The sequence below is a fragment of the Bos grunniens genome, chromosome 20, assembly GCF_055505025.1.
Source record: "Bos grunniens cultivar Pamir isolate PY7600 chromosome 20, Bosgru_T2T1.0, whole genome shotgun sequence".
Classification (NCBI taxonomy): Eukaryota; Metazoa; Chordata; class Mammalia; order Artiodactyla; family Bovidae; genus Bos; species Bos grunniens.
In genome coordinates, this window is record NC_141184.1 from 799,340 (window position 1) to 812,924 (window position 13,585).

General features: G+C 59.0%; 1 protein-coding gene across 1 annotated transcript in view; it reads right to left on the minus strand.

The window, feature by feature from the left end:
* Positions 1–2,172: 2,172 nt before the first annotated feature.
* Positions 2,173–13,585, minus strand: part of SLC6A3 (solute carrier family 6 member 3) — a 34,925-nt gene continuing 23,512 nt past the window's right edge. Inside the window, exons 12-15 of the mRNA XM_086362424.1 lie at positions 11,804–11,904; positions 10,745–10,912; positions 9,349–9,420; positions 2,173–2,607 (exon numbers count right to left, since the gene is read on the minus strand). Of these exons, the coding sequence (XP_086218550.1) occupies positions 2,584–2,607; positions 9,349–9,420; positions 10,745–10,912; positions 11,804–11,904 (365 nt within the window). The 3' untranslated portion in view covers positions 2,173–2,583. The remainder of the gene's footprint in view (positions 2,608–9,348; positions 9,421–10,744; positions 10,913–11,803; positions 11,905–13,585) is intronic.

The window sequence follows — 13,585 nt, forward strand, 5'->3', positions numbered from 1 at the left end:
TGTATTAAAGAGTGTGGCCTCCCCTTGGAGAACAGACATCAGACACAGCATTCCGGTGGCCGCACCGGGTATGTGAGCCTGGGCCGGAGTCACAGCCTTGAGATGCGACACAAGACCTCCCACCACCTATTGCCGCCCGTCCACCTACCTGTCCATCCACTCACGTGCACACAAATTATCCACCCATCCACCTTTCCATCCATCCACCCACCCACCCATCCATCCATCTACTCACCTATCCACCACCCATCCACCTTTCCATCCATCCAGCCACCCACCCATCCATCCACCCACTCATCCATCCACCCATCCATCATCCTTCCATTCACCCATCCACCCACCCATCCACCAATCCACCCAGCCATCCATCCACCCGCTCATCCATCCATCCACCCGCTCATCCATCCATCCTTCCATTCACCCACCCATCCACCTTTCCATCCACCCACCCATCCATCCATCCACCCACCCATCATTTATCCATCCAACATTCATCTATCAATCTAACCACTTGCCCATCAGCCCTCCATCCATCCATTCCTCCATCTCTCCCTCATCTGTCATCCATCCATCCACCCATCCATTTCCTCTCTTCCTTCCTCCTTTCTCCACTTCCTCCTCCATCCACCCATCCATGCCCCTCCCTGTTGGCTCACTCATCTGTAAATGTAACTTGAGTGCCACTGCCCACTGCGTGCCAGCTCTAAGACACTGGCAGAAACACACGAGACGAGCTCAGCCCCTGCTCCCGGGGGAGCTCCTGCTCAAACTGGGGAGCAGTGAGCACTCTCCCTTCCATGGGAACCTGCTGGGGAGAGTGGGGGTTCCTGAGCACTGAGCAGGGGTGGAGCCCAGAAGCAGAGGTCAGAGCAGACTCCCAGAGGTGGCATCCAAGCAGAAGGATAAACCACAGGGCTCTTCTCTGGGCTGTGGCCAGAGCTGATGGGTGTCTAGAAGGACCTCGTTCTCCAGAGTGGACAAGAGATCCTTAGGGACCAAAGGCAGGAGCCGCTCAGGGCTCTGGGGTCGTGTCCCCAGAAGAGGCGCTTGGGCTGGGCAGGAGCTGCGGTCAGCCCGCCTGGCCGGGGTCCGGGCCCCCGGGGAGCCTGCAGGGGAGCCGGCTGGGCAGAGGAGGGCTTGAGAGAGAGGAAAGACAGACGGGAGGACTGGGGGGGACACCCACGGGGCCACGGGTGGGTCGGGCTGAGCCTGGCAGACCTGGGCGGCCGGGGCTGCATGTGCTCGTGGCGGGCGGGGGTGAGTGAAGGGGGGTCTGGAGGGAGGGGTCTGGGTGCCCGAGGCATCGCCTGGACGAGACACCGTCGGGGAGGAACGTGGCCACACAGCCCCGGCCATCTCCCCGCGGGTTTCTTTATTGTTGGGGACAAGCACACGAGAGACCACTGTGAACGCAGACGGACACGGACACCACCGGCGTTCTTCACGAGCGCTCAGCGCTCCTGGGAAGGACGGGGCCCGACTCCTCTCAGCCACACCCGCGCCCGAGCACCAGTCCACCCGTGGCTGCCCTGAGCAGCCGGTTCCACGGGCCTGGGCTGAGGGCCGCTCCCAGTGCGGCTGCGAGGGCTGCACGGGCCTGGCCGGCAGCCTCCCGGTGGCCCTGGGCACACGGCCAGCAGGGCGTCCCCGGACCATGGCCACGAGCCCTGCGGACGGCAGCGCCAGAGGCTAATATCCTCTGCAGCGACCTCAGTAACATTGGCCAACGGGCTTCAGAAACCGGCCCCGCCTTCCGAGCACGGGTTTGACTCCCGGGTCAACGCGGCTCTGAAAGCCATTTCCTAAGGAAACCAGAGCTGCGGCTGCTGAGACGGGCGCCTCCGAGAACCGAGATTCCGGCGGGGCCTCCCTCCTAAGGTTGGGGGGTCCAGGCTAAGCCGCAGGGGCACCCCTGCTCCTGGCAAGCTCGCCTTCTCTGTGGCTGGGGGTCCGCGGTGAGGGGACCGTGAGCTGACAGGGACCCGCGTCGGGCGGGACCAGTGGCAGCCCACACAGATTTTACCGTTTTCCCTCAGCGACAAGGAAACAGGCAGCACTCTGCCCCCAGGCCGCCCGCCCCTGGGGGCTCGACTGGCCCATTTGACGTGGGGATGCGTTTTCACCTTCGGTGTGGCCTCCTCCATTTCACGGCTGTACAAGAAGGCCAAACGCGACACTTGGCTTTTTAATAGGGGCAAAACAAAGGGTGTAGGAAGCTGTTGCGAGCGCCGGGGCTCTCGGCAGAGAACCTGTGACCTGTAATTACTGTTCTCTCTCCTCCACACGCGGGCCGGCGGCCTCCCCGAGCTCCAGGGGCCCTGGTGGGCCGATGCGGGTGGAGGGCAGGCAGCGGCTCTAATACACGGAACACAGCCCAGTTGATTCTACCTGCGGGATGAGCACAGACTAGGGGAGGTACACAGCGACACGTGGACGGTGGGGTCAGCTCCCGGGGCACAGGGGGCGCTCCCGTCCAGGGAAAGGCGTGTGTGTGTCCGGCGAGGCGGGGGCTGGGGGTGGGGGGCCCTCCTCGCCCTGGTCCTCGCGCCGGCACCCAGCAGCTCTTCCTCCTCCTCCATCCGCCTACACCACGAGCCAGTGGTGGAGCTGCAAAGGAAACAGGCTTTGCTGAGACACGAAGTGAGGTGCCCCTTGGATACAGGCGGCTCCCGGGCTGGGGCCCTGCCGAAGCCGGGGGCAGGCGGAGGTGGGGACCAGCGCAGCTCCTGGGCACCACAGAGCTGATGCCCCAGTCGCTTCCTGGAGGCAAGTCATCGCTTCACAGAGTCAGAGCACGGCGGCCTCGAGGGGCCAGAATGCAGCCCAGCGGCCCCCGCGGACCCGGGTGCTGTGGCCTCTGCTCTGGGCAGACACTGGACGCCGCAGGCCTGGGAGGGTCCCAGAGCGCACGCCGCCAGCCTGCCCGCAACCCGCAGTGCCCCCGGTCCCTGGCGGCCTCACTCCTGGGGCCTCCGATCCTGCCCCGGGGCAGCCCCGCACCCCACAGCCTCACTCCTGGGGCCTCACTCCTGGGGCCTCACTCCTGGGGCCTCTGATCCTGTCCCGGGGCAGCCCTGCGCCCCGCGGCACCAGCTGCTCTGTGCGACCCCGCAGGTGCGGATGTGGCCTCGTTCCCGGCTTGGGGGACGGGCGAGGTGGACAGGCCCCTATTTAGCTGTCCACAGGTGTCATCGCCTGTGATTACCCAGCTGTTAGCTCAGCCTGTTTTGAGCACAAGCCATTCGATCGCACTAAATGGCAAGAACCGAGTGTTTGTAAACATTTCCAAAGCAAGATGTGCAGGGCTTGTTTTTGATACGGCCGTCCAGGGGTTGGGGGGATGGGGGATGGGGAGAAGGTGGCCCCCCCGGGGTGGTGGGGGGGAGGCGGCCGTCCTGGGGTTGGGGGGATGGGGGGGGATGCAGCCCCCCTAGGGGGGTGGGGGGAGGCAGCCCCCCCGGGCGGGGGTGGGGGGCAGGCGGCCGTCCTGGGGTTGGGGGGATGGGGGGGAAGGCGGCCCCCCCAGGAGGGTGGGGGGGAGGCCGCCCCCCCGGGGGGTGGGGGGGAGGTGGGGTGGCTCCCCTGCAGGCTCTCCCTCGCCCTGCCCCCCGAGGACCTGCCTAGGACACACGCCACGGCCCCCAAGGGCAGCTGGAGGGCAGGGCCTGGTGGGGCCGGACCAGCAGGGGCCGGGGCCCGGGGTGGTGGCTGCGTGGTGACTTCAGGCCAGTGCTGAGGCTGGGGCGGGGGGCATACCGGGGACCCCAGCTGGGACCCAGCTCAGGCATGAAGCGGCCCTCTGTCCCAGCCATGGACGAGCCCAAGGCAACCTTCTCGGGAGGAAGAGGAGGCCTCTCTCAGAGGTCCCACAAGGGAAGCTCAAGCCATGAGCTGGCGACCAGGAGACCAGAAACAGCGGTGGTCAGCAGGAACCTGAAACTCCAGTCCAGGCCCCTGGACCAGAGAGGTGGAGACCTTCAGGTTACTGGGCAGCTGTGTAAGAAATGGCTTAGAAGGGGACACGGGCCACAGAGATGCACAGTTTAAAGGTCAAAGGCTGCTTCCTGAGAAGACGCGAACAAGGTCCCTGTCAGTGAAGGGGGCACAGGAAGGGGGTGGGTGATAGAGCTTTCATAATGGGGGCTACGGGGGCATGGGCAGGGCAGTGCCAGAGAGACAGACAAAGAGATTTCTGGGCCAGGGACTCCCCGGCGGTCCAGCAGTTAGGACCGGGGCTTTCACTGCCGAGAGCCTGGGTTCAGTCCCTGGTTGGGGAAGTAGGATCTCGTAAGCTGCACACTGCAGCAGAAAACAAGGAAAAACAATGATATTTCTGGTCCAGATGGAGTAATGGGGACCTAATAGACTCTACCATTCAAAACCACTTAAAATGAACAATAAGCATATAATAATGCATTTTCAGACAGCAGGAGATTGGATGACAAAGGACAGAGACCCTGAGAGAGACCAGGAGGATGAGGCATCCAGCTGCCCCACTCGCACCCACTTTCCAGCAGCAGCGTGGGGCGTGGAGCCCAGGTCAGGTGGTGAAGCCTGGGCCTGGCGAGATGGGGTGAGCGTGGGAGAGCCCCAGGGCGTGGCAATTCACAGGACGGAGCTCCAGAGGGGCGGGCGCAGCACCCAGAGCTCTGAGTATGTACATGGGGACCCAGGGTCCAGCTGAGCGGTCAGGCACTCGAGTCCAGAGAGACCCTCCCAGCAGGATTCAAGGAACATTCCCCAAACCTAGAGACTGGGAGCTGAGGCTGCCCCACAGCCAGGCAGGAGCATCTCTTGGGTCTCGGGGAGCTGACTAGAGTGTTCCCCAAGGTCTTGCTCCAGCATCAGGAGCGCGGTGAGCCCCACACCCAATGCTGCTGTGGTCCCAACTTAACAAGTCTTCACAAGCAAGTCCCCCAGAAATCAAACTGTCTCCAAGTAATTCAATGATGACCCAGAAGAGAGCTCCAGAATATCTGGTGGTGGTTTAGTCACTAAGTTGTGTCTGACTCTTGTGACCCCAGGGACTGTAGCCCTCCAGGCTCCTCTGTCCATGGGATTCTCCAGGCAAGAATAATGGAGTGAGTTGCCATTTCTTTCTCCAGGGGATCTTCCCGACCTGGGGACTGAACCCAAGTCTCCTGCATTGTAGGCAGATTCTTTACCCACCGAGTCACAAGGGAAGCCCCCAAAATATTTAAGGTAACACAAATATATCTAGGCTTTAACATGGTAAAACTCACAATGTCTAGAATTCAGTTAAAAATGACTAGACACGCAAGGCATCAGCAAAAGTCAGCATCTTATGAGAAAAGTCAACTGACGCTGACCCAGAACAGAGAGAGATGTTGACACTGGCAGATGGGGGCCTTGCACAGGGATCATTACTGCACTGCACGTCCAGACAGGTAAGCTGAGGCATGACTGACAGAATGTCCCGCGTGGACTTCTAGAGGTGAAAACTGCAGTGTGTGAAATGACAGATCCGCTGGGTGGGCTTATCTGTAGATTAGGCTTTGCTGAGGTGAAAAATTAATGAACTAAACAAAGCAGCAGAAAGCACACAAAAATAAAACACAGAAGAAGAGCATTAAAGAGCCTAAACTGTGTGACCGGAACCCCTGAAGGTGATGAGGCAGGAAAAATGGAAGGAACAACAGCAAGTATTTCCAAATACACTGAGAACTGTAAACTCAGTTTCAAGAGGCTCGGGGGACTGTGGGTATAAGAAGCACGAATCCTGGTGCGTAACCACACACAGTGGAGAGACGAGCTCAAGGACTCAGCGTGAAGCCCTTTCCATAAAGTTCAAAACGACGGAAACCAAACAGTCCTTCTCAGGAATTTAGCGGTACCTACAGATGCCACAGGAGAAGGCAATGGCACCCCACTCCAGTACTCTTGCCTGGAAAACCCCATGGACGGAGGAGCCTGGTGGGCTGCTGTCCATGGGGTCGCTGGGAGTCGGACACGACTGAGTGACTTCCCTTTACTTTTCACTTTCATGCACTGGAGAAGGAAATGGCAACCCACCCCAGTGTTCTTGCCTGGAGAATCCCAGGGACGGGGGAGCCTGGCAGGCTACAGTCCATGGGGTTGCAAAGAGTCGGATACGATTGACGTGACTTAGCAGCAGCAGCAGCGTAGATGCCACAAAACTGCAGCAGAGAAGGCTGCTAGATGCTGGATCGAGACGGTGCTGACTCTGGGGACAGGAGGAAGGCAGACGGGGAGGCGGATGTGACCGCTGTCAAGGCGGAGCTTGTACGGTCGTTCACAAGGGTGTACTTTGTCACGTGGTTAAATAAATGAGAAACAGCCACGCGGGGGCCAATGCACAACGGAGAACCCGGACGCAGAGCCTGAAAAGACCCCTGACAGAGGGTGAGACCTGGAGGGCGACGAGCACACACAGAGCCCAGGACGGCCGCAGAGGCGAGGGGCGAGCTTTAACTCTCAGCTGCACAACTCCCAGAACTCACTAAAAACAAGAATTTACAGACCCCGGACACACAAAATATTCTGGGAGGGATAAGTAAATAAAACTACTTATAACAGTTTTCTAATAATACAAATAACAGAAGTCTGTGCTCAGACACAGGGAGACTGCAGCCAGCCCCAAAGGTAAAGGAAGCTGGACGGGTCCCAGAACATAGAGACCCCGCCCCACAGGACATGGAGACCCTGCTCACAGGAGACCCTGCCCCACTGGACCTCCCGTCCCAGCAGGACTGTGGGGCGGCAGGTGGAGAAGCCCTGTCATCAACATGCCGAGAGATGGTGACAACAGAGAAGCTCGAGCCTGCAGAAAGTCTGTCATAAATGAGGGCAAAGACACTCACAGATACACAAAGTTGGTAGAAACCAGCACAATACTGCAAAGCGACTACGCTTCAATTAAAAATAAACATTAAAAAACACTCCCTTAGAGCAATGTCTGAAGGATACTTTTGGAGAGTCAAGAAAGTGATCTTTCCAGGAAAGATGCAGATGCCAAAAAGTGCAGTGAACAAGTGAACACTGGACGCGAGCTCGTCCAGGGAGTTTCTGGAGAGAACAGCGTAACAATAGTAACGGAGCCTAATTCGTGGGTTAAAAAAGACATAAGTGCAACACTGGCTAAAAATAGCTCATTATTATTTAAGAGCTGACTCGCTGGAAAAGACCCTGATGCTGGGAAAGGTTGAAGGCAAAAGCAGGAGAGGGCAGCAGAGGACGAGATGGTTGGATGGCATCACCGACTCAACGGACATGAGTTTGAGCAAGCTCCAGGGGATGGTGAAGGACAGGGAAGCCTGGTGAGCTGCAGTCCATGGGGTCACAAAGAGTCAGACACCACTTAGCGACTAAAGAACAAAATTATTAATTATTAGTATCATTAATCAATAGCAGGAAAATTAAGTCCTTGTGATATTCAGGATGGGGGTTCACATAAAGCTTAACTTCATAGTTGAAGTTAACTTTATACTTGAAGTCCCCATATGCTTGGTACAGGGACTTCCCTGGCGACCCAGTGGTTAAGAATCTGCCTTGTAATGCAAGGGACGTGGTTCAATCCCTGGTCAGGGAACTGAGATCCCACAGGCTGTGGGGCAACTGACCTGGGGGCCACAGCTGCTGAGCCTGTGCACTCTGGAGCCCACCTGCCACAACCAGAGAGTCCGTGCTCTGCAGTCAAAGACCCCACGTGACAGAGCTGCGTCAGCAACTAAAGGCCACACACAGCCAAATACATATTTAAAAACTTAAAAATACTTAAAAAATGGTCAGCATCAAAAAACCTTAAAAGAAATACACACAGTACGATTTTAAAAACAAGAATAAAACCAATAAAGCACATAAGTTCCAAACAAACAGAAAGAGTAGAATAAGAAAACAAACCCTCCAAAATCAGTCATGAAAGGCAACAGAGGGGGGAGAATAAGCATCGCAAAGCGGAGCAGAGTCATGAAAGGCAACAGAGGGGGGAGAGTAAGCATCGCAAAGTGGAGCAGAGTTAAAAAGGTCGCAGAATCAGGCCCAGCTGTATCAGTGATCCTCCAAAATCAATCATGAAAGGCAACAGAGGGGGAAGAATAAGCATCGCAAAGCGGAACAGAGTCATGAAAGGCGACAGAGGGGGGAGAGTAAGCATCGCAAAGTGGAGCAGAGTTAAAAAGGTCGCAGAATCAGGCCCAGCTGTATCAGTGATCCCAACAAACGTAAAGCAGATTAGTCTGCCCGATTGCCAGACTAAAACGCTTCAGTGTATTCGAGGACTGCAAAGGGCGCCTAAACTTTAGGATGGCTGCAAAGTGGGAAGTTAAAAGATGACAAAAGACGTTTCAGGTAAACTCTGAAGAGAGCTTGTGCAGCTGTAGCCCTCTAGATGAAAAGGACTTTAAGAGCAAAAGCATCTCAAGGCAAGAGGACAGGCTGGGTTACAAGGAAGACTGATCATCCTGAGCTCGTACGAGTCCCAGAAAACGCGCAGGTCAGATAAAGCGGAATCCAGTAGAGCTACAGGGAAAACGGACAAATATGCTTTCATGGTAGGCTATCCCGCACACGCCTCCTGCGCGGTAGGCTATCCCGCACACGTCTCCTGAATGCTGATGGCTGAACAGAGTGGAAACGGGCAAAGTTGTGGAAGATTTGAACAGCATAGTTACCAGCCGGATCTAATGGACAGAAGGAGAACTGTGTGTCAACAATTAGGGAAGACGTCTCATCTAAGGATAGAAGCGACACTTATAAAAGCTGGGTAGGTACTTGGCCACAAAGGAGCATCAAGAGACTTCAAAGAAGGGTAAAAAGGTGTCTGAACACAATACCATTAATTTAGAAACAAATAACAAAAAATAGAACATCCCCATGTATTTAGGGATTTCAGAGTTACAAGCAACTCGTGGGTAGAAGAAGTCACAACGAAAATTAAAACACGTTTAAAACTAAATAATAAACAAAACGCTATGTTAAAAGCTATGGAATGCAGCCACCAGGGTATTCTGTGGGAAATTCTTAGCCTTGAATGCTCATGTGAGAAAAGAAGAAAGGTTGAAAATTAACAATCCAGGGTCTAAATTAAGAAGTTAGTTAAGGTGTGACAGAGTAGACCAATGAAAGTAGAAGAAATAAAGACATCAGAGCTGGAAGGAAGGAGACAGAAGGCAAAGCTCGAACGGCGTGTTCTGCACCAAGTCGGTGGCCCTTCAGTCTCCAGAGCGGAAGTTCTCTGTCCGTTAGCCCCGCCCAGCCATGCCCCTTACAAGGTGTCTGAGTCAGTGCCCACCTGCTGGGGGACTCGCCAGGCAGCGCCTGTGGCCACGGCTAGCGTCCTAGGGCGGGAGGAGCCCCCGCGGCACTCACCGTGAACTGGCGCACCTCCCCGCTGTCCACCCGTCCGTGCTCCGTCTCGGGCGTGATGGCATAGGCCAGTTTCTAGAAGAGAAGGGGCCGCCATGGGCGCCGGCCCAGCGTGGTGGGCGGGCCCAGGGTGACCACCACACAGGTGGGGGCTGACGGCCAGGTCTCCTTAGACCCTGGAGCAAAGTCCAGGCCGACCGGAGGGAACAGGATTGGGTGTGGAGTTTCGGTGGCGGGCCCTGCAGACAGGGGAGCCCACACGCTCCAGCAGGGCCTGCGGGTCCCGCGGGGTGGGGGTCCGGGAGGTCCCGCTGTCTCTCACAGCCAGAGGGGAGGCTGGTTCCCTCCCACCACCTCCCCCTACCCCTCGGACAGCTCCCCCCCGGCCTCTCAGCAGCTGGCCCATGGACTGTCTGGGGCCAGGCGTCCCCCCCAGGTGTCACTGACCCCCATCTGAGCGCTGAGATTCTAGGGAGTGAGTCTGGCTGGCGGGAGGTCCAGGCCCTGCAGGCGCCCTCCCCAGCCCACACAGAGGGGTCTCTCCCAGGGCCAGCAGTCGCCTGCTGTCTGCAGGGCTGTCCCCCGGAGGCTGTGAGCAAGGGGGCTGTGAGCGGCGCCTACACTGCCTGACACCGTCCAGCTCTGCTGGGGGCCGCGAGGGCCTGGCCTGGGCTGGGCCTACTTGATGCTGAGGGACGGGCTGGGGGCCAGCCTGCGAGGGGACCCCGCCTTTGCGTCCAAGCCAGAGAGACGCCACGTGGCCCTCGGGGGATGCTTGGACCTGCTGGGGTACAGCCAGGGGCTTCGCTCCCCTGAGAGACTGGAATCGGGCATCAAGCAATGTCTGAGGGCTCCGGGAGAGCGTGCGAGGCTACGACCTCCATCTCATTTTCCGGGAATCCCAGCACCGCAATGGGGGCAGGGGGGAGCCCCTGTGCTCAGGTCACAGGTCACCCCCCCACCGCCTGCTTCACAGGGGACTCAGCAGTGGGCCTGACTCGGAGGCCCAGAGCCACCTCCGCCCTCACGGGGGTCCTGCCTGGCGGCCCCGCTGCCCCGGCTCAGCCCCGGGTGGGCCTGGTCCCCCGAGTCCACCCCCACCCTCAGACCACGGCGTCCACATGGTGCACAGCAGGCGAGCTCACACCCAGATACCCGCTGGCAAGCACACACGTGCATGCCCACGTGAGAACACACAGGCTCACACACACAACACGCCCAGACACACACGTGTAGACACACACCCAGCCCTCGTGCCTGGCACAGTCACCGCCCATCCAGACTCTCCTGCTGGTCCGAGACGAGCCGGTGGGAGCAGGCCTGGGACTCCCACCTGACCTCGCCGGCGGCCTCGCATTGGGCAGAAGGGCAGGAGAGGGGGCCCCGTGCAGATACGCACCTCCCGCGAGGAGCCAGGCAGGCTGCAGAGCTTGTAGGCGGCGTAGATGGGGACCACAGACATGGAGGACGCAGCGATGGCCCAGCCCAGCGCGTTGGCCCACTCGGGGAAGACGTAGGCTCCGTAGTGCGGGGGCCTGAAGGTCGCGATGCTGACCACGACCACAAACTGAAACCGAGCGGCAGGGTCAGGGGCAGCTGGGGCCAGGGGCTCCCGAGCGGCGACTCTGGGGGAGGGCCCCCCACACAATGGCCTGAGGCTGCGGGCCCCGCGGTGGGGGCACATGCCCCTGAGTCTCAGGGCTGATGGGAGGGGCTCTCTCGCTGTCCTCCAAACCCCCGGGTTGCCACGTGAGGAGAAGCAGGACACCTCACTGACTGGAGGCAGGAGGGGTGACCAGAAGCCCCTGAGCGGGATTGGACCAGAAGCCTCACCCCGGCTCCACTTCCTCCTGCTGGCTCTTGGGGGTCGGGGCTGCCCGCGCCTACTCGCACCCGGGGGGCTGGGCTGGCTGGGTGGAGGCGGGTGCTGAGGGCCCCAAACAGCCAGCCGGGGCCGTTGGATAGGGGGGACAGTCAGGGGTCCTGAGCCACTGGGACTCGGCCACGGCCCACGCGGCCCTGCAGCCGTGGAGTGGACTTACAGCCGGGTTCCAACACAGCAGGCCGCAGGTGGACTTGCTCACCGGCCAGAGCTTGCCCAGCCCAGACCACGAGCAGCCACTGGACGTGCCGGGGAGCCCCGGGCCCGTGCTGTGGGTGAACCCTGTCTACTTCCGTCCCGCCTCACGGCCGAGCACCCACTGACCCCGAGGCTGACTTCCCTCCGCGGCCTCCAGGCAGAGGCACTGTCGGGTGAGGACCACCCTGCCGCCCATGTGGGTGTCTCGGTGGGCCCAGAGTGGGAGCCATGCTTCCAGGAGACCCGAGGATTTGGGGGGCCAGCCTGCCCTCCCAGCTGAGCCCGTGACCTGCTGACTCCCGCCCCTAGGGACCCGGTCAGGTAACGGCTGGGGCGGGGCGGGGTAGAGGGCGGGGCGGAGGGGGCGGGGGGCTTCACCAGGAGGAAGCAGGGGCTGACGAACTTCCAGCACAGCCGCCAGTAGAGGCTGGGCCGCCGCCCGGTCATCTGCTTGATGTCGTCGCTGAACTGCCACACACCTGCAGCAGAGGGCCAGGCAGGGCGTCAGTGCGGCCCGCCTGGAGATGCGGCCCCCACCCCACCCCCTGCCCCCCGCCCCCGGCTCCCCCTGGAGCCCAGGGTGCACGGTGCTGCCCAGGCCGCAGCAGGGGGTCATGCCGACTGGAGCCCGTGCACGTCCCCAGGGTGACCCTGGCATCACTGACGACCGTAAGGGAGGGCCTCTGGGGCTCCCACCCTCCTCCGCGAGGCCCACGGCCACCCCTGCCTCCCCTCTGTAATGAACATTATTCTTCTTTGCAAAAATCATGGTGAAACATACATCACGTGAAGCTTTCCGTTTGACCGCTGCGAGCACACAGCCCAGCGGCTTGAAGCAGGGTCGCACTGCTGTGCAGCCATGCCCGCCACCCTCCCCAGGCCTTCCTCGCCTTCCCCAGCGGAGGCCCCGGCCCTCCCCATCCTGCTTCCAGCCTCTGTGACCCTGGCTGTCCAGGGACCTGAGGGACTCCCGCGGGATCTGTCTGTCTGTGCCTGGCTCATGTCCCCAAGCACAGCGTCCTCTGTGCTCATCCAGGCAGGAGCAGGTGTCCGAGTGTCCCACTTTTTAGGGCTAAACTATGCCCACATGCATACAGTCATTATATTGTAGGGAAAGCTCCTGCTAGAAGCTGGATGAGCCAGTTTCTCCAGGTCTCACGCTCATTTCTCCCACCCTGAGGCTGGGTGATGGCTGGCCGCCTGAGTCTCATGTCACATGTGGGGACATCAGAGAGACAACTCCACGCAGGATTCCCTCTTCACACTCAGCCCCATCACCAGATCTCAGATTGGAGGGAGACTGAGGAAGCGGGGTGGAGGCTGAACCTAAAAGCCCGTAGAGACGGGGTGTCCCCAGGGCCCCTTGGGCAGCTCCGGGGCAGGCAGCCCCTCCCACACTGGCCCATCCGGAGACCAGGGGCCTCAGGGCACTGAGAGGCCAGGCGTGCTCTGGTGTGAACTGCTGTCTGCAGGAAGCGGGGTCTCTGCATTCAGAGGCTTTGGGGAGCGTGTGGTCGCCGCAAGGCCAGCTCCCCCTGGGCCTCCACCAGCTCTGCGATGTTCATGGCTGCTGGATACATTTGAGGCACTTTCTCTCTTTCTCTGAGGTTTTATTTTCGGACATTGTTGTTGTTCAGTCGCTCAGTCATGTCCGACTCTTTGTGACCCCATGGACTGTCCGACTCTTTGTGACCCCACGGACTGTAGAACACCAGGTCTCCCTGTCCTTCACCATCTCCCGGAGCTTGCTCAAACTCAGGTCCATTGAGTCAGTGATGCCATCCAACCATCTCATCCTCTGTTGCCCCCTTCTCCTCCTGCCCTCAATCTTTCCCAGCATCAGGGTCTTTTCCAGTGAGTCAGCTCCTTGCTTCAGATGGCCAAAGTATTGGAGCTTCAGCTTCAGCATCAGTCCTTCCAATGAATATTCAGGGTTGATTTGGGGAGATTACAATCTAAAACCGTAGACTAGGTATTGATTCCAGATGCCAATGAAAGTACAGACAGGCTGATACTTCCCTTTTCTTTTTTTTTTGATACTTCCCTTTTCTGTAGAAAAGGAAATGTAACTGGAAAAATGTTTTTGGAATACGAGCTATTTGTCGGTTAAGCCTCTCAAAGCTAGAGTGCTTTTCAGGTTATAACTTCAGGGCTGAAGCA